At 36.2% G+C, this 27,497-nt stretch overlaps 4 protein-coding genes, 1 long non-coding RNA gene, 2 other non-coding genes and 1 pseudogene across 9 annotated transcripts; 3 read left to right on the forward strand and 5 right to left on the reverse strand.

Annotated features, from left to right (window-relative positions):
* Nucleotides 1–1,850: 1,850 nt before the first annotated feature.
* On the forward strand, nt 1,851–2,721 carry LOC130509547 (uncharacterized). The gene is made up of 2 exons (XR_008943550.1): nt 1,851–2,083; nt 2,469–2,721. It is a non-coding gene; the product is annotated as an uncharacterized LOC130509547 (long non-coding RNA).
* Nucleotides 2,722–2,852: 131 nt separating this feature from the next.
* Nucleotides 2,853–3,435, reverse strand: LOC130509724 (uncharacterized). Its single transcript, XM_057005904.1, has one exon. It carries the CDS (start codon nt 3,289–3,291, stop codon nt 2,860–2,862), a length of 432 nt encoding a protein of 143 aa, XP_056861884.1. The 5' UTR covers nt 3,292–3,435; the 3' UTR covers nt 2,853–2,859.
* A 4,195-nt stretch (nt 3,436–7,630) lies between these two features.
* LOC130510263 (small nucleolar RNA Z195/SNORD33/SNORD32 family) lies at nt 7,631–7,715 on the reverse strand. The gene has a single exon (XR_008943941.1). It is a non-coding gene; the product is annotated as a small nucleolar RNA Z195/SNORD33/SNORD32 family (small nucleolar RNA).
* A 169-nt stretch (nt 7,716–7,884) lies between these two features.
* Nucleotides 7,885–7,972, reverse strand: LOC130510308 (small nucleolar RNA U31b). The gene has a single exon (XR_008943985.1). It is a non-coding gene; the product is annotated as a small nucleolar RNA U31b (small nucleolar RNA).
* A 2,829-nt stretch (nt 7,973–10,801) lies between these two features.
* On the forward strand, nt 10,802–16,823 carry LOC108847126 (uncharacterized; annotated as a pseudogene).
* LOC108845373 (transcription factor RBF1-like) lies at nt 16,440–17,767 on the forward strand. Its single transcript, XM_018618593.2, has 2 exons — nt 16,440–17,079; nt 17,146–17,767. The coding sequence occupies exons 1-2, from the start codon at nt 17,020–17,022 to the stop codon at nt 17,413–17,415; spliced, it is 330 nt and encodes a 109-aa protein (XP_018474095.1). The 5' UTR covers nt 16,440–17,019; the 3' UTR covers nt 17,416–17,767.
* Nucleotides 17,768–18,089: 322 nt separating this feature from the next.
* Nucleotides 18,090–20,820, reverse strand: LOC108847860 (uncharacterized). Of its 2 annotated transcripts, none has more exons than XM_018621220.2 (7): nt 20,665–20,820; nt 19,932–20,300; nt 19,501–19,728; nt 19,064–19,418; nt 18,848–18,972; nt 18,618–18,753; nt 18,090–18,519 (listed from the first exon to the last, which is right to left on the reverse strand). In XM_018621220.2, the coding sequence occupies exons 2-7, from the start codon at nt 20,273–20,275 to the stop codon at nt 18,280–18,282; spliced, it is 1,428 nt and encodes a 475-aa protein (XP_018476722.1). In that variant the 5' UTR covers nt 20,276–20,300; nt 20,665–20,820; the 3' UTR covers nt 18,090–18,279. The 2 variants fall into 2 exon arrangements, with proteins under 2 accessions (XP_018476722.1, XP_056860750.1); XM_057004770.1 differs by having other exon boundaries at nt 20,669–20,773.
* A 519-nt stretch (nt 20,821–21,339) lies between these two features.
* LOC108847208 (putative transcription elongation factor SPT5 homolog 2) lies at nt 21,340–26,731 on the reverse strand. 2 transcript variants are annotated; one of them, XM_057005815.1, is made up of 21 exons: nt 26,327–26,731; nt 25,878–26,137; nt 25,651–25,797; nt 25,396–25,557; nt 25,229–25,312; nt 25,046–25,116; nt 24,609–24,966; nt 24,378–24,533; nt 24,195–24,292; nt 24,069–24,117; nt 23,798–23,950; nt 23,579–23,722; nt 23,407–23,500; nt 23,123–23,296; nt 22,913–23,047; nt 22,758–22,836; nt 22,582–22,636; nt 22,390–22,495; nt 22,180–22,302; nt 21,805–21,902; nt 21,340–21,701 (listed from the first exon to the last, which is right to left on the reverse strand). In XM_057005815.1, the coding sequence occupies exons 1-21, from the start codon at nt 26,571–26,573 to the stop codon at nt 21,456–21,458; spliced, it is 3,039 nt and encodes a 1,012-aa protein (XP_056861795.1). In that variant the 5' UTR covers nt 26,574–26,731; the 3' UTR covers nt 21,340–21,455. The 2 variants fall into 2 exon arrangements, with proteins under 2 accessions (XP_056861795.1, XP_018475897.1); XM_018620395.2 differs by having other exon boundaries at nt 21,340–21,704.
* Between the last annotated feature and the right edge of the window lie 766 nt (nt 26,732–27,497).

Raw genomic sequence — 27,497 nt, forward strand, 5'->3', positions numbered from 1 at the left:
TCAAAAGTAAGAAAGTAAGAAATTTAGAGATATAAATCTTTCATGTATATAAAAGATTCTAATTTTTCAAAAATGTTTTATTTAAAAGCTTCTACTCAAAAAGGTATGTTTGTCTTAGTAATACTGTTTAGAGTTCATTTGTTAGACCAAGAAGAGTCCAATTTTTCACGGACCATTAATGTAATCTTAACGACACAGTGCAATGTCACTTTAGTCACACTGGAGTGAAAAACAAAATCTCTTATCACTTTGTACACAAACTAATCAGAGCAATTCAATTTTCTTTTTGATATATCTAACTTTTCTAAAATATTTTATTTGACTATGAAATTGCTCTATTTATTCACATTTTAAAAAGAATTATTTTAATTGTCTTGATAGCCTTAAAATTATGTAATTTTGCTACTCATGTTTAGACCTGATTGGCCTTGTGAAGAAGGATTCAAACACAAGTCTTATCATATTTGTATCTTTTGTATCTAGATGGAAACTGCTTATGCAACCAAATGAACACTTTTAGAAAACATCTTGTAAATGATGTTTTGGTGGCATCATTGAACATTAAGAAAGTGGTGTTTGGAGTGAGATGGAACATACTATAAGCGCATCTCTTTTCTTGTAATGATGTCCAGGCAAATACAAAATCCTAAATGTAATGAAACCGGTCAGAACACCAAGACACTTGTCTAGAAAGAAACACAAGAACTTGTAGTGTGGGATCGAATTCATTAGTGTAGTCACAATTGAGTTTCTTCATATGAAGAGCATGCCAAATAACTCAAACCAAAAAATTATGTTGAGGAAGTGATTGTACATTGTAACAACCCTACGATACTCACTGATGCCACTTGGTGCATAAGCCATTATGATTTGGGTTTTAAAAGGTTATGCAAGTGATGCTAGCGCTCTAACAACAATTATCGAAGGTGAAAGCACATCCTTTGACTTCTTTTACAAAAGCAGATGACATGTACCGTATTTTTTCATCTACAACGACATGAAGAGAGAATTAATATGCTTTTGAAATTAATTTTTAGGTAACAATAATGTGATTCGGGTACCTATTCAGATTTGATCCGAATTCGGATAACCTATTTAAATTATTTTTAAAAATTTAAAATTTACTATACTTTAAATTCTCAAAATATATAAACAAAATAATATATTACATATAGATTTTAATAATATATGTTAAAATATGTAAACTTAACATATAAATTGGCTTGGTTTAAATATTCGGATAGAGAGTCAATAGATATTTTAAGTATTTTTGGTGTTTTGCGTATACTTTAGCTATTAGACATTTGGTTTTGACTATTTGTATATATTTTCAAGTATTTTGGACAACTTCAAAGTCTCTTATATATTTTGGATGTTTTAAAATATATTAGTTCTAAAAGTAATTATCATATTTAGGTATTGTCTGGTTTCGATTCTCTAAATACTAAAATTTTGAACATGTTCAGAAGTTTTGTCGATTTTGATTCGGATTTAGTAATACTTTTCCGGATCGAACCGTTATTCGGATTTGAGTTTTCTGGCCAGCCCTAAATTTAAGTCATACAATAATTACCCAATTGACTAATTGCAACCTGATTTTTAAGTTCATGCCCAAAATGAGGTTTCATTCATTCATTGTATACTCAGAACTCTATTTGACTGGGCCCAAAAGATTAAAGAAGTCGATTCTTAAGTTTAGGCCCAAAAAGAGCTTTCACAGTATACTGGAAACAGTTTTTTTCTGGCCTACTAAAGGCCCATATCCATTATGACAAATTGTAGCGGGGAGAGTTTTTATTTTCCAATTCTTGATCCAGAACAGGGAAGAGGATGTTCGAAAACGTCGAGACCAAAAAACAAAAGTCTCTTTCTCACTCTCTCTTGATAAACGTGCTCTGTGCAGAACTGTAAGCACGCGGCTCACCAAAGATCATTACTTTACTTAAACTCACTCTTAACTCTCCCTCTCTCTCTCTCAGGGTTTAAACTCACACTTGCTCATTAATTCCCACCGCTAACATTGTCATGGCTTCTTTTATTTCCGGCTTCCGCAACTTCGTTCCAGCTTCATCTTATCCAAAGAGTAAGACTTTCTCGACTTGTTTTTCATTTTATTTTGTTTCTTTCCTCTCTAGATTCTTGTAGCTGCAATGTGAGTTGTTGAATCTTTCTGCGTTTCCAGTTACTTGCTTTTGTTGTTGTTTTTTTTTTTGTTTGTGGTTGTTTCAGTGAGGGTTTAAACTCAGTTTCTAGATGATCATTTTCATGTAATGCTGATTAATGTGTTATGAGATATGGTGTTATTTGGTCTTAGGATCGTTCGCAAGCAGTTCTCCAAGACTTTATCAGATCTTATTATACAGAGTTAAAATGATAAAGAGTTTATAGCAACATTTGTCTATGTTCCTTCAGGGTTACAAGGAAGCTCTAATCTTTTCAATTTTTTTTTTTTGTCTCTGTTTTACTAGGTCCTATTACAATGGAGGTGCTGTTAAGAACTGGTCGGAGAATAATAATAATTCATCATGTATCAAACTTCTCACTCGTTTCCGTGGGTTGATTTTGCCTATGGTTAGTTAGGGAATGAAGCAAATGGTCCGTGCTTGTATGATAGATGTATAAAGAATCCAATGTCTATCTTCTCTTTTGTGTGTTTTAAATGATTTTGGATTCTTGAAATATAAAATCAATTGGATTGATTCTGATTATCACATTTTACTCTATTACAAAATCTCTCATATGCATTAATATTTGTATAACTTTTTTTTTAATCATGACCACAAAATGCAAACACACGAATGGTCTTGATCTTGAGAGAGCCATATAAAATGGAGTTGAAATTGATAAAAGTTTAAAACATCAAGGAATGAATGCGCTTGTGCTGTCTCTACGTGGATCCTGATCTTGGGGGACTTCATGTGTGTTGTTGTTACTCTTACCATGACCAAGCCAAGACATTGTGAGTCTTGATGGGAACACTTTCTTCTTGCTTGATTCTTGGTCTGAGGCCTTCTTCTTCTGGTCACTGACAGCGTGGGAGAAGCTCCTTAGCTCGTTAAGCCGTTTCATCTTCTCTTTCTCTTGCTTCTTCTTATGGAAAGAGAGGAAGAACAAAGCCACCACTTTGGTCACTTTGTTCCCTGGCTTACTTGAAGAAGAAGAAGAAGCTTTCTTGAGTTTCAAATGGCGGGTTTGGCGCCGAGGACAGCTCTTGGTGATTCTGATCAGGAGTTTCCTACATGGCCGGAGAATCTTGTGGTTTAACGTTACCAACGATGAAGACCCTCTCATCTCTTAGTTGTTCTGTTCTGTTCTGTCTCCAGCAAATGTATATAGAACTGAGACAAGGTCTGGGGCTAATGTATATTGTCTATGTGATCGTTGGCTTCTCTTTTGTGAGCTTGGCCTTTGTATTTTTCCACAGGTGGGTTTCACGTTTTGTTGTCTTAAAGAGTCTTACATTAGTTTGTGGTACACCATGATTCTGAAATTTGACAAGAGACTTGGTCTTCTTCACAGCTGACAAAAGTCTTTTACTTTCTGCCCTTATGCTTATTTCAAGAAGGCAATTCTCAAAAGTCAAAACATCAACTGCATGTTACCGGATCTTGTTGCCTTGGAAGATGAAGCTAGGTTTAGATCTAAGCATAGATTCTGTAGTACACCAAGAAACAAAAATCATCTTGGGGCAGTTCTTGAAGCTGACCGTATGAATCTAAAAGGACGGTGGAGATCATGCCACGTTACTTAAAGCATCTAAAGTGGGCACGATGAGGGGGAAAAGGGCATTTTTCAACCCGAACAATTAAGATCGTGTCAAATACTACGTGAACAATTGATCAGTGCCAAATACGACCTCAATTCAATTATAATTCAAAAATACTATCCAAACTTTTTAAAACGTGTCAAAATCTACATTAACTGTAATATAAGTTAGTCAACCGTTACAAAAACAAAACGACGACGTTTTGGTTTAATCCTTTACTAAAAAAAACATATCCATTCTAGGATTCAAATTCGTGCATTGATACACTTTAAAATAGACACTAACCACTGAACTAGAGTAAATGTTTGTTATATTATTACGAATTCGAAAGTATATATACTACTATATTTCTTCATCTTCTCCAAATAAAATTTTGGTGATAATTTTTCTCATTTCTATAAATATATTAAAATGTTTTATAATTATCATATCTTTAATACACTTATATTATACTAAAATATAAATAATAAAATATTTGAAATGATACAAAATTAAATATACTTAAAATTTTGAAACTATTTATAAAGTTTTCTTATATAAATTATTGTAATTTCAAAAATTATTGTAATTTTCTATTTAAAATTACAATAATTTATATAAGAAAACTTTATAAATAGTTTCAAAATTTTAATTATATTTAATTTGTGCAATTTAAAATATTTTATTATATTTATATTTTAGTATAATATAAGTATATTAAATATAAGGTAATTAAAAGAATATGTTACATAATGTATTCATAAAAATGAGAAACAATTATCACTAAAGTTTTATTCAGAGAATATGAAGATGTATATATCAAAAATTTACTTTAGTTCAGTGGTTAGAGTGTCTCCCCTCTTTTAAAGTGTATCAATGCACGGATTCGAATCTCATAATGAACATACTTTTATGAAAAAAAGATTAAACCAAAACAAATTTGTTTTGTTTTTTTAACGGTTGATTAACTTATTTTACGGTCAATTTAGATTTTGGCACGTTTTAAGAAGTTAGGCAGTATTTTTGAATTATAATTGAGTTGGGGTCGTATTTAGCACTGATCAGTTGTTCATGTAGATTTTAGCACATTTTGGCACATTTTAAGAAGTCTAGGTAGTATTTTTGAATTATAATTGAGTTGGGGTCGTATTTAGCACTGATTAATAGTTCAGGTAGTATTTGGCACGACTGAAATTGTTCGGGTTGAAAAAGGCCCTTTTCCCCTCGATGAGGTTGACATTGTACAAAAACATCCCATCAACCTGCAGAGAATAGATACGTCAAATCTGTGTGCATATTATTAGGCTTGATTCAGTACTACTCAGCCGATACTAAACCAAATAGGTCACAGGTACAAGAGTTTAGATCAGGTAAATAGACAGAGTTTGTTGGGTTTCTTAGGCCGGACTAGTCTAAATTTTTGAAGTCTACCTACTCATTTCATTTTCTTTATAATTTACTTTCACTAAAACTGCATCGTTTAAAACTTTGAGCATCCTAACCATTGACGGGAAAAGGGCATTTTTCAACCCGAACAATTACGAACGTGTCAAATACTACCTGAACAATTGATCAGTGCCAAATACGATCTCAACTCAATTATAATTTAAAAATACTATCCAAACTTTTTAAAATGTACCAAAATCTACATTAACCGTAAAATAAGTTAGTCAACCGTTAAAAAAACAAAACGACGACGTTTTGGTTTAATCCTTTACTAAAAAAAACATATTCATTTTAGGATTCGAATTCGTGTATTGATACACTTTAAAATAGACACTAATCACTGAACTAGAGTAAATGTTTGTTATATTATTACGAATTCGAAAGTATATATACTACTATATTTCTTCATCTTCTCCAAATAAAATTTTGGTGATAATTTTTCTCATTTCTATAAATATATTAAAATGTTTTATAATTATCATATCTTTAATACACTTATATTATACTAAAATATAAATAATAAAATATTTGAAATGATACAAAATTAAATATACTTAAAATTTTGAAACTATTTATAAAGTTTTCTTATATAAATTATTGTAATTTCAAAAATTATTGTAATTTTCTATTTAAAATTACAATAATTTATATAAGAAAACTTTATAAATAGTTTCAAAATTTTAATATATTTAATTTGTGCAATTTAAAATATTTTATTATATTTATATTTTAGTATAATATAAGTATATTAAATATAAGGTAGTTAAAAGAATATGTTACATAATGTATTCATAAAAATGAGTAACAATTATCACCAAAGTTTTATTCAGAGAATATGAAGAAGTATATATCAAAATTTACTTTAGTTCAGTGGTTAGAGTGTCTCCTCTCTTTTAAAGTGTATCAATGCACGGATTCGAATCTCATAATGAACATATTTTTATGAAAAAAGATTAAACCAAAACAAAGTTGTTTTGTTTTTTTAACGGTTGACTAACTTATTTTACGGTCAATTTAGATTTTGGCACGTTTTAAGAAGTTATGCAGTATTTTTGAATTATAATTGAGTTGGGGTCGTATTTAGCACTGATCCGTTGTTCAGGTAGATTTTGGCACATTTTAAGAAGTCTAGATAGTATTTTTGAATTATAATTGAGTTATGGTCGTATTTAGCACTGATCAATAGTTCAAGTAGTATTTGGCACGACTGAAATTGTTCGGGTTGAAAAATGCCCTTTTTCCAACCATTGACAACCCCTTTCTCTTATGGGAAAAAAGAGTTTTTTTTCTTGTAACCTAATTATTCCATGATCCCATCCAGTGATAAGTCTGTCCTTATAAAGCACAGCACAAATCCTCCAGACATCCATTGGTCAATAGCTTACTAATGCAATAATAAGTTAATTAATAACCATATACTTTACAAAAACAATTCATCTGACCTTTAATATGACAACAACTGAATTTGGAGATAGATCAACAAAGCGTTCGCTTTAGATGTAGAACTATAGTGTCACTAGAGAATTTTATTTTAAATTTGACTTCATCTTTTGTTTTCGATTTATCAAAACTTGCCAAACAATTTGAGTCATACACTTTGCTTTATGAAGAACAGTATACATTTTGGTCTAAACTAAAATTTTGTAAAGGTTTTCTTTTCAGACAAATTAATCATCTACATTCTGTCTTAATGATCAATAATCCATCTTCAAAACTTTAGACTACACTCTATATATCTCCAATGAGGTCTCTCTTAATTAGTCCTTTTTCGAAAACTATCTTTAATCTCCCAGTCCTGAAACCATTACGCAATAGCCGGAGTCCTCTTAATTAAGTCCTAACTCTGCAGATAGGACTGAAAGACTAGACTGGTGCTTCTTTAAACCAACAAAGTCACATAGTTGTTGAAGACTAGACTTGTGCTTGCTTCTTTGTACGTGTAAATAAGAAGGTCAATCTAAAGTTAAGACTTCAAACAAAAGAGAGTTCCGTTTTCTTTACAGTAAATATCAGTTCAGAACTAGTTCTATTTACTTGGACTTTCAAACTCTTGATCCTCCGTGGACTTCTCTCATTTATATACCCAAGTTTTTCCAAACAATTATTTTCTTTTTGGGGGTTTACTGTAACATGATCTCTTCTTATTGTTTGAGCCTTTGAGGAGGTTCACAGTAAACATAATGTTTTTTTGAAAGGATCACAGTAAACATATGTTAAGACATAACTGAGAAGATATAAACAGGGGTACAGTAACGGAAAGCTTATTATGAGAAAAGCAATCAGTGTCGCAAAACCTATTTTAACATTCAATTTATGCCTTGAATTACGAAATGTCCAACTACTTTTTTATAACTTTGGACATCAGATACCAAAGGCATTAAAACAAGAACCAAACATTAGAGATTTGGTCACTTTTACTTAAGTAAATTTGGTAAAAAGAAGAGGTCAGATGGTAGTGCATGTCATTGATTCAACACTATGGTTCAGATTTAATAGACGTTGGATATTTATCCTCACTCCTCTTCTTTTGTGTGTTTTTCTTTTTGGTCTAAATGTAAGAACAAAAATATTAGCGAAATCGATTTTTTCTATTTAAATGTGTGTGTTTAAAAGATGAGGCTATGATTGACCAAAAAAAAAAAAAAAAAGATGAGGCTGTGAAACCAAAAAAAAAGTCGCTGGAGATGTTAACGAAATCAGACACTGAAGTCAATCACCATATGGCATTCATAGTAATGAAAGCAAATAAGACTGGGGCGACAATTACATATCATCACTTTCCTTGACAATCAAGAAACACAAAAATGCATCAAAAGGATACGGTGGCAATCAAGACGAACACATGACAGAACAAGAGAAGAAGTCTTGAATCTAGGGGTGAAATAAAGAGAACAAAAATTTGTATAGACGACACAAGTGATTGGGTTTTGAAGATGAAGTCTAGCCGTTATATACACAGTGCAGACAGAAGACTCGAGTCTAGGGTTCCTTTTTATATGGGCCTTTGTCGAATTGTACGCTTGATGCTGATGAGGCCCATATTTATTGTTCTTCACATTCTTGTATTTTTGGATTTCTTTATGTCAAAGTCAAACCATGACCTGTTGTATTGTACTTGTATCAATTAAGCCTGAATATTTGTGACTGAGGTCATGTATAAAAATTGAACCAATCCAAACATATATAAAAGTCGAATGCAAATTAAAAACTGAACCAAAAAAATCTGATAATCGAAGTCGAATATGCAAATCCAAACAAACAACATATACAAGATTTTTGGTATGAAAAAAAAGAAAAATTTTGGTGTGAATGCTGCTCGTGGTTTATAATAGACCTTGGGCAGAAAAAAAATTTTTAGACTATTTAATAGTTCAAAATACAATTTATTATGATTTAAAAAAAAATATTTAAAATGTTATTGAATTTAGATATGAAAACATATAAAATTAAAAAATTAGAAATACATTACATGTAACTTTATTTCTGTTTTTAACAAAATTCGGTAACAATGAGAGAATGATTAAACAGCATTTAAGCTATGCTTTTTGACTTGTGGAAAGAGTTATAAGACTGTCTCTTCGCTCAGAACGGTATGATGTCTTTTTAGTTGATGGATTTAACTGGATTAACACTTTTTGGAATAAAACTGTTTTGAAGAGCCTATTTTTCTAAATTCCAAAAACAATTATTAGCTACATGGAAAAGAAAATAAGCTGCATTCCATAAAACAATTTGGAATTTGTGGAATTGAAAAGTATGGAATGATAGGAATGGGATACAGCAAAAAATGGAATGAAATTCATTCCATTCATTCATGATCAAATTTGTTATGGAATGATTCTCTTTGTATTTTATCTATTTATTTTTGGAATTGGTGGAATGAGTATTCCATTTCATTCCTTGCAAATGGTGAAAAAAATTATGGAATTAATGGAATAAGCCATTCCACATCATTTCATTCCAAAAGTTAACAATCCAGTTGCAGCCGAAGTCTCGTTGTAATACATTCAGAACAAAAGTTGTACTTGAATGAGATGAAATCATTGGAATGGAACATAATTAAAATTTTAAAATTACTTTAACTAATTTTAGATATTAGCTAACTTATTTACTGCAATCAAATAGTAGATTTGTATTTTAAAATTTAAAATTCTGGTAGATTTTTAATATTTGTGGCTAATTCAACAAAATAATAGCAACATCTTCTTCCATAATGAAAATTGCTTCTCTCCTAGCAGGAATTATCTAGTTCATCATTGTTATATACTCCTTCTGTTTCATAATAAGTGTCATTCTGAACTCATTTTCTTGTTACACAAAAAGTGTCATTTTATAATTCCAATATAAATTATACTAATTTTCAGCTGAAAATTAATTGCAAACTGCATTGATTTTATAAATAATTTTATTTATCTAAAATACTATTGGTCAAAGAGGTATAATTAATTACAACTTACGTATGTTTCAACAACATTCTTAATCTGTGTGAAAAATGTCACAACGACACTCTTTAAGAAACGGAAGGAGTAATATATATATCAATTTATATCTTTTGAGAAATGTATGAAACAATGGGGAGTAAAGCTTTAATTGTTTGCGTTTCCTCCAAACTTATTTCTCTATTCTTTCTTCCGACGAATCTTGATTCATCCACATATTTATCTTGTTTTTTTGTTGTTGGTTGATTCAGAGATTATTTTAGCATTCGTTTTGATTCACTCTAGTCCAGAATATCATAGTTACTTTCATTCTATTCCATTCCTCTGAAGAGTTAACATTTACGTTACTTTTGTTGTGATTACTCATTTTATTTTGTTTAATTCCATTACTTCCTTCGTAACTTTCTTCAATCTATTTTTTTATTCTTTTAATTCAGAGTATTCCTAATTTTCAGGGGTGGAGACTTCAGTTATTTTATTGGTTTGGTTCGGGTTCGGTTTAGTTTGGTTAATCTAGTTCTAGAATTTTTCCAGTTGAAGTAAACCATAATTAGTTTGAATCGGTTTTGATTCGGTTCGGTTTATGTTTCGGTTCGGTTTAATCGGATTTTCTTAGTTTAGTTCTTTTAAGATAAATCATGGTTTGAAACATCAAATATGGTCATGAAATCATCATATTGGTGATAATAAAAAATCAATTATGTGAACTAAATCCAATATATAATTAAATCAATAATTTTTTTTATGTTTAAACATAAAACCAAACATTAAAATGTAATTTATTTATTTAGATTATTATCTTTGAATATAATATAAATATTATAGGAAGTGAGAGTGATACTTCGGTTATTTTATAGATCCGAATCTGGTTCGATTCATTTTGGTTAATTCGGTTCTAAATTTTTTTCAACAGAAATATACCAGAACTGTTTGGTTTGGTTGAATCGGTTTAGATTTGATTGGTGCGGTTTGACTCGGTCCGGTTTGACTCGGTCGGTTCGGTTTTTTGTCCACCCCTGCTAATTTTTGTTACCAGTTACAGCGTAATGATAGCCAAAGCTATTTCAACTGAACATCGTGATGACAGGGCACAACAGTAATAAAAAGAGTGGATAAAAACTCCAATAATGATGGTCGAGTCGAGTAAAACAAAACAAAATAAATAAATGAGAGAGAGACAGAGTAGAGGGTTTCCCTTGGACAGAGGGTATGACCTTGCTCTAGCTGGTTAAACCCTCTCTCGTCTTCGACTTCTTCTTCATTCATTTAGCGACGTTGTTTTTGTTCGGATCTGATTCGGAGAGAGAGAGAGAGAGAGAGAGAGAGAGAGATGAGCGGGAAGAAAAGCTATAACGGGACATTATCTGATATACCGTCAGGGTCAAGGAAGATGGTACAGAGTTTGAAAGAGATTGTGAACTGCCCTGAGGCAGAGATCTATTCAGTGCTCAAAGACTGTAACATGGATCCTAATGAAGCCGTCAATCGTCTTCTTTCCCAAGGTTTCTCTCCTTCCTTTCTTCTTCGGGTTTACATTACATTACACCTCTTCTATGCAGCTTTTGTTTCTGAGAGTTTACACATATATATAGACTTTTGTCATTCTCGTTGAGCTTATTTTGCCTTCAAATAGACTTTTTTGTGTAGCCTTTTGGAGCTCTGTGCTTACTCTTATTCTTGTCATGATATACTGATTCTTGTCCTTTCACTATTCAGATCCTTTTCATGAGGTTAAGAGCAAAAAAGATAAGAAGAAAGAGGTAAAGATTATATATATGTCTTTCTCATGTGCTTGCGTGTCTATTAGATACTTCGGTTTTTTTAATTTTTAGTGCCTTCAAGACACCTGTATTTTATTTACTGTTCTAAATATACTTCTTGATCCTGGATGTTTTTGTTTGTTTGTTTCATTTTGTTGTAATGTTGGAAATTTTATATAATTACTTACTGTTCAGAATAGGGATACTCCGGATTTCCGGCCACGAGGAGGCTATAGCAACAGTTACAACTGTGGGACTAGAGGTGGTTCTGATCGTTATGCTGGACCTGGACGGAGTGGTGCTACCTCTTTCAGCTCTAGTGGTAATTATACATTGCTTTTTTTTCGCTTTAGGATACTGGATATGAAAAATTTCATAACTAGAATCCCCTAAATTCACATGTTTTTATATGTTCAGAGTGGAGAAGTTTTCAAGGAAAAAGTACAAACAAAGAGAGCGAGAAGCAGACTTATGGAGGTTCTTTTTCTTCTACCTCTGGAGTATCCAGCCACCATGAGATACCACACAGGTTAGCCCACTTCATCTTTCTTATGGAGGTTCTTTTGCTTCTATTTTTTTTTTTTTCTGGGAATTACTCTTGTCTTCTGGTCTAATGGATTTTAATACTATTGTGTGCATCTGCATCTTCAAGACTTACAGTTTTTGTTCATCTCACGTTTGAGTCGCTCATGTATGTTATACATATTGTGCAGTGATTCCGTTGCCGTGGACAGTAAAACGCCAACTGTTAGCTCGGGTGGTGGGGTATCACCATCGCAGCCTGTTTATGGACAGCAAACTGCATGGTTTGGAGCCGCAGGTCAGATGTCTAAGGCTGACATTGTGAAGATGGGTAGACCACCTCATAACAAGACAACCAACTCTCACAAAAATCAAGAGCCTGAAATTTCTTTAAACCAACATGTACCTGTAAAAGATCAATGGCCCTCGATTGAGAAGCCAATGGCTGCTGCTAGCACTGCTTCAGTATCAGTGGCACCAACCGAGTCAGAGATATGTAGTGTTCCAGTTGATTTCCAATCTAGTAGAGGAGATCAACAACTGAAGGGCCACTTGGAAGAGACACAGTTAGCAATAAATGGTCCCTTGGGAAATATTGGAAGAGACCAAGTGCAGGCTGACACTGTCTCTGGTGGAGTTGATCCAGGAGATGAATCTGGAGTGTCATCTGAGTATTATGATAATCCATACAGACACGAAACGACCATCCTGTTGAGCACCAGGAAGGTGAGAATTTTACGTTGTATAAGTGTTTCCAACAGCATGCCTAGAATCTTGTCTTGTCTTCTGGTTTCAAATTTGAAATTCAGGTAGACTAATTAGGCTTCTCCTGTATTTGGTTTATTGTAAACCTTTTATTCTCTGTTTGTTCTCTGTTTATTTTCTTACTTCTGGTGCATGAAACCAATTTTGGAAAATCTGCAGCATGTTTGACTTAATCTTTTTTTTTTGTTCTTGATGTTGTCTAATTCTGCGTGACAATATTCTGTTGCAGATGAAGACAGTGTTTCTTCTGTTGCTGCTAACCTTCAAGAATTAAGCATAGAGGACCATGGTAAATTCTCCTCCCCTGATGAGGATAGACCTGCTGTCGTAATTCCAGATCAGCTGCTAGTCTATGCAGAAGAGTGCTCACAGTTAAGCTTTGGAAGCTTTGGATCAAGACCTTTGAACAACAACTTAGAAGAGGCATCTGGTGTAGCTCAACAGATTGAACATTCCGATGCTAGGCATGTCCTTATTACTGATCTTCCTTTTCTAAATAGTTTCTGGTCTCTTTTCCTTTGTATTCATCACCATTAGTTGATCGTCTTGTGAACAGAGATACAGAGTTATATGGAGATAAACATCTAGGAAGCATACCCAATGGAAAAACGGTCCATGCGTCTACTGACGACAATTATAATGATTCTTCAGAATCTCAACGAGAGGATTTGTTGCCAGAAAATTCTGAAACCCCTCATCAGGAGAACCACTACTCCGTTGCTCAATCCGATCAAGAGTATGCATATGAAAATGCCAAGCAGCAGATGAATTCATGAATACCCCATTTGATGCCTCACAGACAAACATGCAGAATCTTGCTTTATTAACAAATGTGATGGTAAGCAGCTACATATATTACTACCAAGTGCGAAAGCTTTTGCAGCTTATGGTTGTGGATCATAGCTTTTAAGATAATACCCTTTTTATATTTGAGAGATTGTATTAATATGGATTGCTGTTTAAATAATCTATAAGGTAGTTTTGTATGATGCCTACATATACTACTCCGTTGCTCAATCCGATCAAAAGTATGCATATGAAAATGCCAAGCAGCAGATGAATATATAGGTGTCAAATGGTTTCCCGTCCATTGGTCGTATGGACACACTCATTTTTTCCATGGGTTATTAATGGATAAAATATGGATGATCATTTAAAAAATGGTCTTTCCGAGTTTTGGATTTCATGGACATGGGTTGTCCAATGGACAAAAAAAAATCTAGGGTTTCAAAAAAAGATTGAGTTTTTCTACCAAAACCGAGAAATCGGGTTTTCTCGCCAAAACCGGGAAATTGAATTTTCTCTGTCAAAATCGTAAAATCGCACAAACTGTAAAATCGGGGTTTTCCGCAAAAATTGAGAAATTGGATTTTCCCGCCAAAACCGAGAAATCGATTTTTCCGCCAAAACCGGAAAATAGAGTTTTCCTGCCAAAATCGAGAAATTGAGTTTTCCGCTAAAACCGTAAAATCAGGATTTCCCGCCGAAACCGAGAAATCGAGTGTTCTCGCCAAAACAGAGAAATCGGATTTTTCCGCCAAAACCGGGAAATCTAGTTTTCCCGCCAAAATCGGAAAATTGAGTTTTCCACTAAAACCGTAAAATCGCCAAAACCGTAAAATCGGTTTTTCCCCCAAAACCGGGAAATCGAGTTTTCCCGCCAAAATCGGAAAATCGAGTTTTCCGCTAAAGCCGTAAAATCACCAAAACCGTAAAATCAAGTTTTCTTGCCAAAACTGAGAAATCGGGTTTTCCCGCCAAAACCGGAAAATCGGGTTTTCCCGCCAAAACCGGAAAATCGGGTTTTCCCACCAAAACCGTAAAATCGGGTTATCCCGCCAAAACTATAAAATCGGGGTTTCCCGCCAAAACCGAAAAATCGGGTTATCCCGCCAAAACCGTAAAATCGGGTTTTCCCGCCAAAACCGTAAAATCAGGTTTTCCCGCCAAAACCATAAAATCGGGTTTTCCAGCCAAAACCGCAAAATCGATTTTCCCGTCAAAACTGCAAAATCGAGTTTTCCTACCAAAGCCGCAAAATCGGGATTTCCCGCCAAAATCGTAAAATCGATTTTTTTCCGTTAAAACCGCAAAATCAAGTTTTCTTGCCAAAACCAAAATTGTTGTATTTATGGATTAATTTTAATTTTATGAACTAGTATATATAATTATAGGCTTATAAATTATAGGCTTATAAATTAAAATCTAAAGTTTTCTTATATGGTCTGTTATGGACTCTATGGCAGCCCATAAAAATATGGGTTTTAGTGGATATGGTTCTTAATGGACATGGTTCTAATGGACATAGTCACTCTTTGTCCACAAACAATAAATGGACAAATGGATACGGGCTAATGGACATGGACTCGCCCAGTTTACACCTATAGATGAATACCCCATTTGATGCCTCACAGACAAACATGCAGAATCTTGCTTTATTAACAAATGTGATGGTAAGCTACATATATTACTACCAAGTGCGAAAGTTTTTGCAGCTTATGGTTGTAGATCATAGCTTTTAAGATAATACCCTTTTTATATTTGAGAGATTGTATTAATATGGATTGCTGTTTAAATAATCTATAAGGTAGTTTTGTATGATGCCTAATGATATACTTATAATTTTTTCGTTGGTTTCAGCAAGGGTATACAAACTCTATTCCAAACACTCTATTGGCACAAACAGCACAAAGTGCGAGGGAGCTTGAGCTTCAGTACGCAACTTTCCCAGGGGCACAGTCTATGCCATCAAGAAGCAACGATTCCTCACTAGGTGGCCAAACCATTTCTATGCCAGAGGTGATCTCCTTACCTCTCACGTCTGCAAAACGCTTCTTTTAATCAACTAGCATATCTTTGTCTTTCATGTTTCATTGTATTAGTATAAGAACAAGGAATGGTTAGTCCATCAAACTGTTTAGGAAATTGTTTGATTTACAGTGTTTTAGTTACATTTTCTTTACACGCAGCCAAGCCAGCAGAACTTACCTGGTGCCAACGTTGTTGCTACTGGACCAGCTCTTACTCAACAGCTACCAATGCATCCATACTCTCAGCATACTGTGCCTCTAACTCACTTTGCCAACATGATGAGTTATCCTTTGATGCCTCCATACATGCCATCGGCTTTCCACCAAGCATTTGCTGGTAATAATAGCCCATACCACCCTTCACTGGCCGCTTTGCTTCCACAGTACAAAAACAATGTCTCAGCCAGTAGTTTGCCTCAGTCAGCAACTTCTGACCCTATCTCCTCAGCGTATGGGTTTGGAAATTCAAGCAATCTTGGAGCCGGAAACTTCCCTCTTAACCAACAACAACAACAACAACAACAGGGAGCTCCTTCTGGGGCAACACTTAGTTATGAAGACATCATGAGTCTACAATACAAACAGAATCTCTCGTCACTTCAGCAACAACAACAACAGCAGGTATGTTTCTCATTTTGACACTTGAATGTTTAGATCTTTGTTTTGACCTAATTGTTTGATCTCAGAATGATAACTCGCCTCTATGGGTTCATGGACCTGGTTCTCAAACAATGTCTGGTGTCCAGAACAATGCGTACTACAACCTTCAAGCACAACAGCAAGCTCAGCAACAAACGCAGCAGCAATATGGATCGCTTGGCTACACAGACTACTATCAGTCACAAACCGGAATGTCAATGGAGCACCAACAGCAAAACCCAAGGGAGGGTGGATCGAAAGGTCAGCCTTCAAAGCAAACTCAGCAGTAGCATCTCTGGCAAAACTCTTACTAGGCGGTTTCAGTCCGCTCAGGCTTCATAGGTTTTATGTACTTGTCACGTAACCGTGGCTATAAAGCTGAATAGCTGATAGCCGGTTATATAACTTGTCGATTATTTGAGTTGTTGGGGTAGGGAGAGGGTGAAGAGGAAAAATGATGGATCCTCACCATGTCTCTGTGAGTGTATTTGTCATCTTCTGTTAAATTTTGGAACAAGCAAACTCAAATTTGGATAAATGGAACTATAAAAGCAAAGAAAAAAAAGCAAAGAGAAAAGCAAAGGCTAATGTTTGTTATAGGCTTATAGCTTTGTCTCTGTGTCCCAACTTGTATAGTGTCTTCGGTTTTTGTTCAACAGTTTTCATCTTTTATGCTTTTGAATTCTCACGGGCTTTTCTTATATGGGGTCAACGTATGCTTGGGAAACTCTTTGTAACGCATCTTATTCGTCGGCTACTCATAAATTATCTCCTCAGCGTATGGGTTTGGAAATTCAAGCAATCTTGGAGCCGGAAACTTCCCTCTTAACCAACAACAACAACAACAACAACAGGGAGCTCCTTCTGGGGCAACACTTAGTTATGAAGACATCATGAGTCTACAATACAAACATAATCTCTTGTCACTTCAGCAACAACAACAACAACAGCAGGTATGTTTCTCATTTTGACACTTGAATGTTTAGATCTTTCGTTTTGACCTAATTGTTTGATCTCAGAATGATAATTCGCCTCTATGGGTTCATGGACCTGGTTCTCAAACAATGTCTGGTGTCCAGAGCAATGCTTACTACAACCTTCAAGCACAACAGCAAGCTCAGCAGCTCCGACAAACTCAGCAACAAGCGCAACAGCAATATGGATCGCTTGGCTACCCAAACTACTATCAGTCACAAACCGGAATGTCAATGGAGCACCAACAGCAAAACCCAAGGGAAGGTCAGCCTTCAAAGCAAGCTCAGCAGCAGCACCTTTGGCAAAACACTTAATAGGCGGTTTCATTCCCCTCAGGCCTATAGAAGTTTTGTGTACTTGTCACGTAGCCGTGGCTTTAAAGCTGAGAGCTAGTTATATAGGTTATCGGTTATTTGAGTTGTTGGGTAGGGAGGGTGGAGAAAAAAAAGGACGGATCTTCACCATGTCACTGTGAGTGTAATTGTCATCTCCTGTTAAGCTTTGGAACAAGCAAACTCAAATTTTGATCAATGCAACTAAAAAAACCAAAGGAAAAAAGCAAAGGCTCATGTCTGTTATAGGCTTATAGCTTTCTCTCTCTGTGTTCCAACTTGTATAGGATCTTCGGCTTTTGTTCACCAGTTTCATCTTTTATGCTTTTGAATTCTCACTGGCTTTTCTTTTATGGGGTCAGAGTAATGCTTAGGAAACTCATTGTCACGCTTCTATTCCTCGGCTACTCATCAATTATCATTAGCATTAACCAGCAGAGTGCTTCATATCTATACTTAAGATCTTTCACGAATTAACTAGTCTTAACTTTTGAAATAAAATATAACCTCATGACATCATTGAAGACATCTTCATGATTTTCCACATTGTGGCAAAGAGAGATATATTGCTTTTAATTCAAAATGTAAAGCTGTTTATTCGATCATGTGTGAAACTCCTAGAAACATACATTGGAAAAGCGTCTACCAGGTTAAAGTAACAGAAAAACATAAATTTATATTAAAAAGAGAAACTACAAGTGAACGTTTTGTTTAACAACAAAAAAAGTCTACCCAAATGGCCTGTTCGAACCCTTTGAGGTTGGCACAGAAGCTAAGAGTAAAGTGCCTACTCTGTTTTTAAAACTCTGCCTTTGACTAAGCAAAGTTTTATACCTTTAGGCTAACTTAGAACCCGAAGAAGCCGAGTTCGCTTGCTTTTTCCTTCTCAAAGGTCTCGAAGTACTGATAGATGATTGTGACGGCCAAGAGAATTCCAGTCCCCGACCCAATGGCTCCCATGAAATCAGCCAGAACGGTCAGTGCACCGATACACACTCCTCCGAAAGCTGCTGCTGTTGGGATATACCTGTTCAGCTCCTTCTGTAAGTTCGACTCTCTGTGTCCTGGCATCACCATTTGTTGTTCCTGACATCACACATGGAATGTTCCAATATCAACACCCAAACACACCATGTATGATATGAACTCGGGTTATGAGTTGGGAGATGTTATGATTTTATTACCTTGAGCTGCTTAGCTACGTCCCTTGCAGAAGATCCGGAGACCTCAATCCATGTCTTTGAGAAAAGAGCACAAGCAGTGAGCATGAAGACAATGTAGAACAGAGCATGGAACGGGTGAGCTGCCATGTCCGAGAAACTGTAACCATATAGTGACATATATTCATCAAACCGGTTGGTGGATATAACAATTTTGATGGATTAAAACATATATTGAAGATACTTTGCATTACCTTGCTGGAGCTGTGATGAGGTAAGCCAGACCACTAACTGGAATAGATTGCCCACTGTACTCAGATTCTTTCCATTGTCCCAAAAGGTTTACAAAGAAGTTTCCACTGAACTTCCTGTAGAGAAGCTGTAGACCACAAAGAGATTCAACGTTAGCATTATGTTATTGTGGAGAAGATTCACTGTACGTACAGTTAATTGGAAGGAAATGTATGTACCTGGGAGATGAAGTAAAGATTTGAGACGAGAGCAGATTGGAGAATGATGGGCATGTTAGAGGTGTAGAACAGCTTGATTGGGTAAGAACCCTGTTGCCCACGGGCATTCTTTGATCTCACAGGCAAGACCACACGGAACCCTTGGAAGTAGATAACAATAAGGAAGATCAAGACTGTGGCGAGCAAGTTGGTAACATTTGGAAGGTTTTGCCGGTAGAATGCTTGGCGGAGAGCTGCAACCTTGTTGGACTTGGTTATCAGCATATGGAACAATGCAATAACAGCACCTTCAAACTCCGCTCCACGACCAGTGTTGATGGTCGTTGGGCTAAACGCCTTCCAGATAATGCTCTCACTGCGTGTCATCAATTTCAAATATCTAAGAATCCCATTTACCAGAAATAATGATTTAAAAGGAAAGGAAGAGCTAGTCCTACCAGATGTTGGTGGCAATGAAAAGGGAGATTCCAGAGCCGAGACCGTATCCCTTCTGAAGAAGCTCGTCAAGGCAGATAACAATGATTCCGGCGAAGAAAAGCTGGAGGATGATGAGAATGGCATTACCAACACCAAGCTGTCCAACGGGTCCATACATTCCAGAAAGAACATATGCAACAGCCTCACCGATGGCAATCAGAATACCTAGAAGCTTCTGAGCACCATTCCTACAAAGTTAAGTCCAAACACAGAATAAGAACTCACTCGACCACAGCTTAACAGCTTTTCCCAGCCAGGACACAGCTCAATCAAGTCCATATTTAATTGCTACGGAAAAGACATGATCAAATCAACCAGGACACAGAAACAGTTCAACTGAAGATGTAATGCACTCTGCAAATCGTAAAAATGAAACAACAACATTACTTACAAGAGGGCACGGTCCTCACGGACATTGTTGTCAACCTCAATAATCTTCGAACCCGCCAAGAGCTGCATCACGAGACCAGAGGTAACAATGGGAGTAATCCCAAGCTCCATGACAGTCCCACGGTTGGAAGCAAGAATAACACGCATCCAATAGAAAGGATCGGCGCCGGTGGTGGAGTGAATACCATAGAGAGGGAGCTGGCTGCAGACAAGAAAGATGAAGAGAGAGATGACAGTGTAGATAACCTTCTCTCTGAAAGGCACCTTCCTGTCAGCGCTCTGCACCTCAGGCAGAAAGGCCAAGAACGGCCTCACCAAATGCAAAACTCTAAAACCTCCTCCCATTGTACTACCAAATCAAACCTGTTATCTGTATCAAATCAGAAAATTACAAATCCGAGTCAGCTTTCTAAAAACACCAGATCTATCGATCCAAAGCTGTAAGCTTTACATTGCGAAATTAACGAATCACAGAATTAGAATCAATGAATCTGAACAAAGATGCAAACTTCATTTGATCTAGAGCTAGCGAAAGTTATCTCAAGCAGTTGATCTAGACACCGATCTATCGATCTATACGTCAATTGGATAAACAGATCTACGAAACCCTAAGATCAACAATCAACACAGATCTGATCAATGCCCTCACCCAATTTTAGAAAATGTTGAGGAGAAACAATCATAGATTCGAAATGTTAATAAGGAATGTAAAGAGAAGGAGAAAGACCGATCACCTACGAAACCGACGGCTCTGATCAATTTGTTCTTAGCCCTACACACGGCAGAGAAAGAGAGAAAGAGCGTTTAGGTGTTGATGATGGTTGGTCAACGAAGACGAAGGTCATCCTCTTATAGTTCATTTCATTTTTTTTTTTTAGTTTATGGATTAATGCTAAATTGTGGCGTTGTGAGAGAAATATGCTCGACACGATAGTTTAACAAATCATTGTTCGCCACGTCAGCTTTAGTTTTTTAGATCCATATTGGGCCGAGTTTTGTTAGATGGGCCTTTTAGAATAAACAAGTTATTATTAATTTTTTTTGTTTTCTTTTTTCATCTTCTCAACTATACAAGTCAACGATTAGGTGTTATGTTGGTGGATATATTTTGCTTGGTTTGAAATGTAAACTCTTGTTTACTTAAAAAGACCCCCCAAAATATCAGATGCTAGATCAATAGACGAGTCATTAAGTTTTCAAGTTATACGATGAAGTTTTGGTCTTTGAGGAGTATCGTTATGAGAGAAATTAAAACAGTACCTTGAATGTGTGTGTAGGCAGAGGGATGGGGGCTATTAGTTACAGTTTATGCCTTTTTACTCTACGCCTCTCAACAAGAAGACCCTTCTTGTTTCTCGATTCTACACTTCATTTTCATCTTTACTTGTTTAATCATCGATAATAGGGAATAGTTGGAAACAAAGTTTAATAAGTATATAAATACAGAGAGCAACTAATCATCAAAACCAGATATATCCTCTATGGATTTGATGTAAAAGCTTGAGAAAATGGAGTCAGTCTCATCTCAGGCATGAGGTAGCTTGGCTAATAAATCCAGGTTAAGAATCTTGACGTCGAGAGTGTCATCTAGCTTGACTATACCGTCAGATCCGTCGAGACCAATGAGCTTAGCTAATGAACCACGATGCTTGCCTCCTACAATCTTCACTCGTTCGTTCTTCCTCGGACAAACTAACCTCACTTCGCTCTGTATCGCCACAACAGTTTCGCCTTCACCTCTGTCTCCAAGAGCGACTACACAGGACCCATCCTCCTGATGACCAAAAACATTATCACAAGAGTCCCTTATAAAACAGCACCAGTAAAACGTTTCTCCAATAAATAATTTCTTTAATTGTATATAGATGACATACCGAAAAAACATCTCGGATGACTCCCACATTGCTATCCTCTCCGGCCTTGTGTACATTGACCAAAATACCAGGCATCAAACAAGTTTCTGTGTCCCCACCTAGTTGAGTTAAAGAAAAATATGAGAATCCAAAATCTCTTCTTATTATATATCTCTGATGATATGAGATTCAAAACACCAACGGTATAAATAGAACAATTCCTATTCAGAGTTGGAGTTAAAGTCCAAATTCACATACACTATCAGTTCGCCAAGGTTTGTGTCTATAAAGACAAGAAGAGCAAGAAATGGAAAGCTTCAAGATATGCTCAACTAGAGAGGAATCAAGACAAGCAGAGATTTCATTTTCATTTACAAAATAATTAGAGACAGGCACCTATATCAGGAGACTTGACATCGAGATCAGCTCCAGGAGTCATTGGTTGTCCTCCAGGAGTGCTAGGTAGGTAGGAAGCCGAGCTTGGTGTCATAGGTTGGTACGGACTTGGGGCATTATTAGCTGAATGAGAATAAAAAAAGTATTGAGATCAGAAGAAGTTTCTTAAAGCAAAAACCAAAGCATAAGAACATAGTAGACCAAACACACCATCTCTTGGTGTTCCAGCATCATTGTAACTACGACCAGGAGTGCTACTACCCCATCCTGATCCAGGCGTAGCTGCTTCATACGGTCGCGAATAAGGACTCTCCGGCTAGGAAATAGAGGAGGATAAAGATCAAAATTTAACTAGCAACCACCACTAAAAGCTATATCAATATATCAGAGATTGATTCTTACCGGATACAGTATATTTGTCCCCCATAATCCTGGGTTTCCATCTTCCCAGCTATCCCTGAGACATAAACAACCAACATTTTGAGAAATATATACACTTGCTCAAAAATTTACCACCTCAGGAATGTGAATGGTAAATACAAACATCCATGCATGTTTGTATTATAAAATAAACTTACCGAGGAGGACTCATAGGCGTGTAAGGATTCCAAGCTCTATCACGCATGGGTGTCCTCATTCCATTATGGATAGGTGTAGCTGAAGTTTTACATACAATTATCATATAGTGGAGACCCCAAATAAAAAAAATCGATTGGAACTTAAGGTAACAAACCTCCAGAATCCCGCATTGGAGTCATACAAGGATGAAGTGGAGTCCGGGAAGGATGAATAGGAGTTTGGCTTCCCATATTATACTGAGAGGGTGTCGCTACATTATCGGTCACATCTGCTATCGCGTCCCTATTAACTGTACATACAAATAAGACTTAGAATACACTCAACATGCAGCAACCAAGTGTGTGTAGAGGAAGATTGAGCTTGCCTGTCACAATCTTTGCCTCGTGTTCCAAACGCACTGTCTTCTCTTTGACTTCTACTATACGACCTCTATATCCCTTGAAAGGCCCCAGACGAACTTTCACATAAGCACCAACCAAAAGATCGTGACCACCCCTTCCTCCTCCTCTTCCACTCCAATGTCTTCCTCCAGCTCCAGCTGCAGTTTCACATGCAAGATTTTAGTAACAACTAGATTGCAGATATTTACTGAAACCAAATAACAGGAACTCTAAGTGACAAAATGGATGATGAAATCTCTAAGCATACAGTTATATCCCGAGTCCGCCCGTTGAAATCTTCTTGGAGATGGGGGCACCGGGGCTGGTGACTTGGAATTGCCCAACCTTGAGAAAGAATCAACCTAGTGTAGAAAAATTACACAAGAAACTGAAACTGTTGTTCGTCGAGAATCGAAAAAAAATAAGCAAAAGAGGCTTACAATTCTGTCAGCGCCAGAGTATGATCCACCGGAAAGAACACAAGATGAGCATTTAACGCAGACAAATCCAGCGTGCTCAACGTTATGCCGGTCATGTAAAAATAACACTCCTTTATAGATGTGCATAACTGGACCTTGTTTACCCTATCAGAAGCAAAATCAAATTGGTATATAAATTAAAAGAGTTTGCTACAAACTTTGACTGGCAAAGGAACTCACTTTGCTAGGACCCTCAGTGACCCTGACAACATCTTTCACCGTGATGACATTTTTGTTACGGTCTTTCACATTGATTCTCTTATCAATTTTGTACTTTATTTCTCCGTGTTTGACAATAGCCAGCTCCGTTCTTCCAGGAATCCCTTTAAGAACCTGAATAAGTTTAAAACAGAGGTTACTGAAGGTCTCGTTCATATCTATGTCTTAGCATTTGAAATGTTGAACAATAACAATTGTATGATTGTATCCACAACTAAAATTGGTAGGTTACCTGGATAGCTTCACTATCAAGTTTTATGATAACTCCAAAGCTCAAGTTACTGCATCGTATAAAATAAAGCTCTCATACACACATGACAATGTCATCGCTAGAAGTGGTTTTGGGCATTAAACTTACCTTAGAAGCACAAGATCATGAAGTTCATACTCTCCCATTTTTGTGACACCGTTAGTCACTTCTGCACTCTTCACGACGTGATCAGCGAAGACACGAATCTGCACATGTATATATTAATATATAATCACCATGTTATTCATTTTACCCTTTGTCAGAAATTAACTAACGCAAAAATTGACTTACATGTTGCTTGGTCGTATCAGTTAGAATGAAAAGCACATGCTGATCAACTTTGACAACCATGCCGGTTGCTTCTTTATGGGTGCCAGAAACGACCTTCACATGATTTCCAGGTTCGAAGTATTTGCAAAGCTCTCTCTCATTTACAGCAAGAGGATTCTGCAACAGGCATCACATTTTACTGGCTGCATATATATGTTGTTGGTGAAAAATGATAAGAGTTTGGATGCTTACATTAAGACCTTTCATCTCTGATCTGATAAGAACATTCTCTTCATCTACTTTCTCAACCCAACCCTTCATATTTTTTAAATCTCCCTTGACAACAATAACCTCATCACCTTTCATGAAATGACCCTTTTTCCTATTTGCAAATAAAGTGGACATATCAACAAAGTCGATCTCCCCATTTTCGTTTGATTTCTTAAATCTTTCAAGTTCATCGAATGTTGGTGTAACGTTCTGAGTGGAAATCGACTTCGTTGATACTTTCTTGTACAGGAAGCCATCTTTGAAAAGCAGACCACCGATATTTTCAAAGTAATCACCCGTCATCCGGTCACGTCGGCGCTCAACGCGTATGTGAAGTTCCCTAATGGCACGTTAAATTACAACTAATGAATACTCATAACAAAAATATTGCTTCACGTCGGCGCTCAACGCGTACGTACCTTGCCTCATCCACGTTCATGAAGCGTGGAGGTGGAACAAAAGATTTCTTCTTGACAATCACACTTCCTTCCTGCAAATACCCAAGTAAAAAAAATGTGCAAGAACAATTATTTTACACATTTAAAGAAAGTAGAACATAAATAAATTTCAATTATGAAACAAGTACCACTATAGTTGCATACCTGCTTATCGGCTAGAAGCTGCAGATCAATTCTTGGGATTAATTTGACTGTGACCCTCCTACGCACATCATCAACATCAACAACCTGTAAAGAGCTTACATATCATCACTCATCAGCATGGTTTCAGAGAAGTTTTATAAAGTAAAACACGTCAAATTAGATCGTACCTGAGCTAGATCACCCTTATATATCCCGAGTTTCATTCTAACCCATGTGTCACGTGCTAGCTCAACTGTCTTACTCTTTACAGAAAGAACATCTGCCATTTCTCTTATAGGGACAAGTAAAATCTTATGATTTGCGAAAATATTCCGCATGCCCTTGATAGCCTATTAACCACACGAAGAAAAGAATCAACATAGATTCAAACTCTAGTCAGAAAAAGAATAGCAATATACTTTTGCAGCCATCATCAAATATACCTCTTTAACGTGAGCCTCCATATCGGCTTCAATGTATATAAAGTTCTGGAGATGATCAAGCGCAATAACAGATCTGATCTTGAAATCCGATCCTCTATCCACGGCTTTTTGCATAAGACAAACAGCAACCTCTCTTTCACGACCAATCTGTAATTTGAAGATGATCATTACAAAACAGAACATACATGAATGATGTAATGAAAAGAGAAGGAAAAAAAACATCCTACCGCACATTTCACCATCCACAGCTTCGGGTCACGGACTGATGGCAAAAGAGCTTGTTGATCAACGTGGGTAGGCTCTCCATCTTCGTAATCATCTTCATCGTCATACTCTGCACGAGGGTTGGAATACTTTTCTTGCATGAAATCAAGATACTCTTCAGCACCCACACGAGAACGAAACGCCGCCGGTTCGTGAAAAGGCCTGTGACGACGGCCAACAACATCCTCATCACCAAGGTCAGCTTCACCGTGTTCAATGAAACCTACAGTTTTAACAACAATAACAAGAGATCAAAATGTATATACTACTGAGTGCACAAGAAAGCCGCAAGACACAACTCGCAACTTGTAGAAACCCTAATTAAGCAGAAAACTCAAAAAAGACGGATTCGTGAGAGTTCCTTGTGGTTTTAGTTAAATCGAAACCAAATTGGAATATATTGTAGCTATACCGTCCTCGACATCGTCCTCGTCTTCTACTTCGTCGTCGTCTACGATGACGTCATCCTCTATGAATATGGAACCCGAAGGCTTCCTTTTCTTCCCACGCGCGCCACCGACTGAATGATCTGGATTTGATCTTCCGCGCTTCTTCCGCGAGCTTCTCGGTTCCTCTTCTTCTTCTTCTTCTTGCTCGGACTCGGAATCGTCGTCATAGGAGTAATCTTCGTCGTCGGACTCTGAGTGGTGGTGAGCCATAGTTTCGATTAGGGGAACTAGGGCTTCTCTCTCTCTCTGTCTCCGCTCTTACTCCGCTTCAAACCCTAGAGATCGAAAGGGATTTTTCGCTAAGGCACTTGATCGGTAACGCGTTTGAGAGTAAAATCAAAATTTTGGTGAATTGCCAATTGTCATGCAGTGCTCTCTTCTTTATATAGGCATTTATATGTTGCCCGTTTTACCCTCAACGGACTGTGGAGTGTATGGTAGGTTCGCACACACGGGAATTGACAACACATTTGACCGCCTCGGAATTTAGAATTTAGGAACTGAATATTTTTTTTTTGATTGAAACAAATATTTTTTAGTCTGGTTGAATTCAGAAGAGTTGGAAACCTGCGGATGGATTCATTTTCCAAAACGTTCAAATGGGTCCTTAGGTGAAAAGAACAATATAACTGTTACGCATATCAGAAAGATCAAACCTGAAACATGTTAGCGTCAGAAAACTCATCCACTGCCACTTGACCACAAAGAACTGAAATTGTTAAATAAAGTATAGTTAATTAATATGATGAAATTGTTTAAATCAAACACATTATAAACAGCATACACTGCAATCATAGAGCATACCAAAATTCCATGTTTAATCAAGTTCAAAAATGAATTTTAATAAGTATTTTTTGAGATTTTTTGAGAAATACATATAACTGGATCTGGAGACAACCCGATAAAATATTGGTATAAGCCCCAAAAAAATTAGAAGGAATTTACATAGATAAATGACTTTCAAATTATATAAAAGAAAATTTATAAAAAAAATACAAAAATGTATTTTACTCCATGAAATCTCAGATTCAACTCTGCACATATAATAATCAAATCACAGTTTCAGAAGTTTTATCATCCATCTACGATGGTAAACATAAGAAAAGAAGTCTAATCTGAAACAAATTAAGAACT

This window comes from Raphanus sativus, chromosome 3 (genome assembly GCF_000801105.2).
Source record: "Raphanus sativus cultivar WK10039 chromosome 3, ASM80110v3, whole genome shotgun sequence".
Lineage (NCBI taxonomy): Eukaryota > Viridiplantae > Streptophyta > Magnoliopsida > Brassicales > Brassicaceae > Raphanus > Raphanus sativus.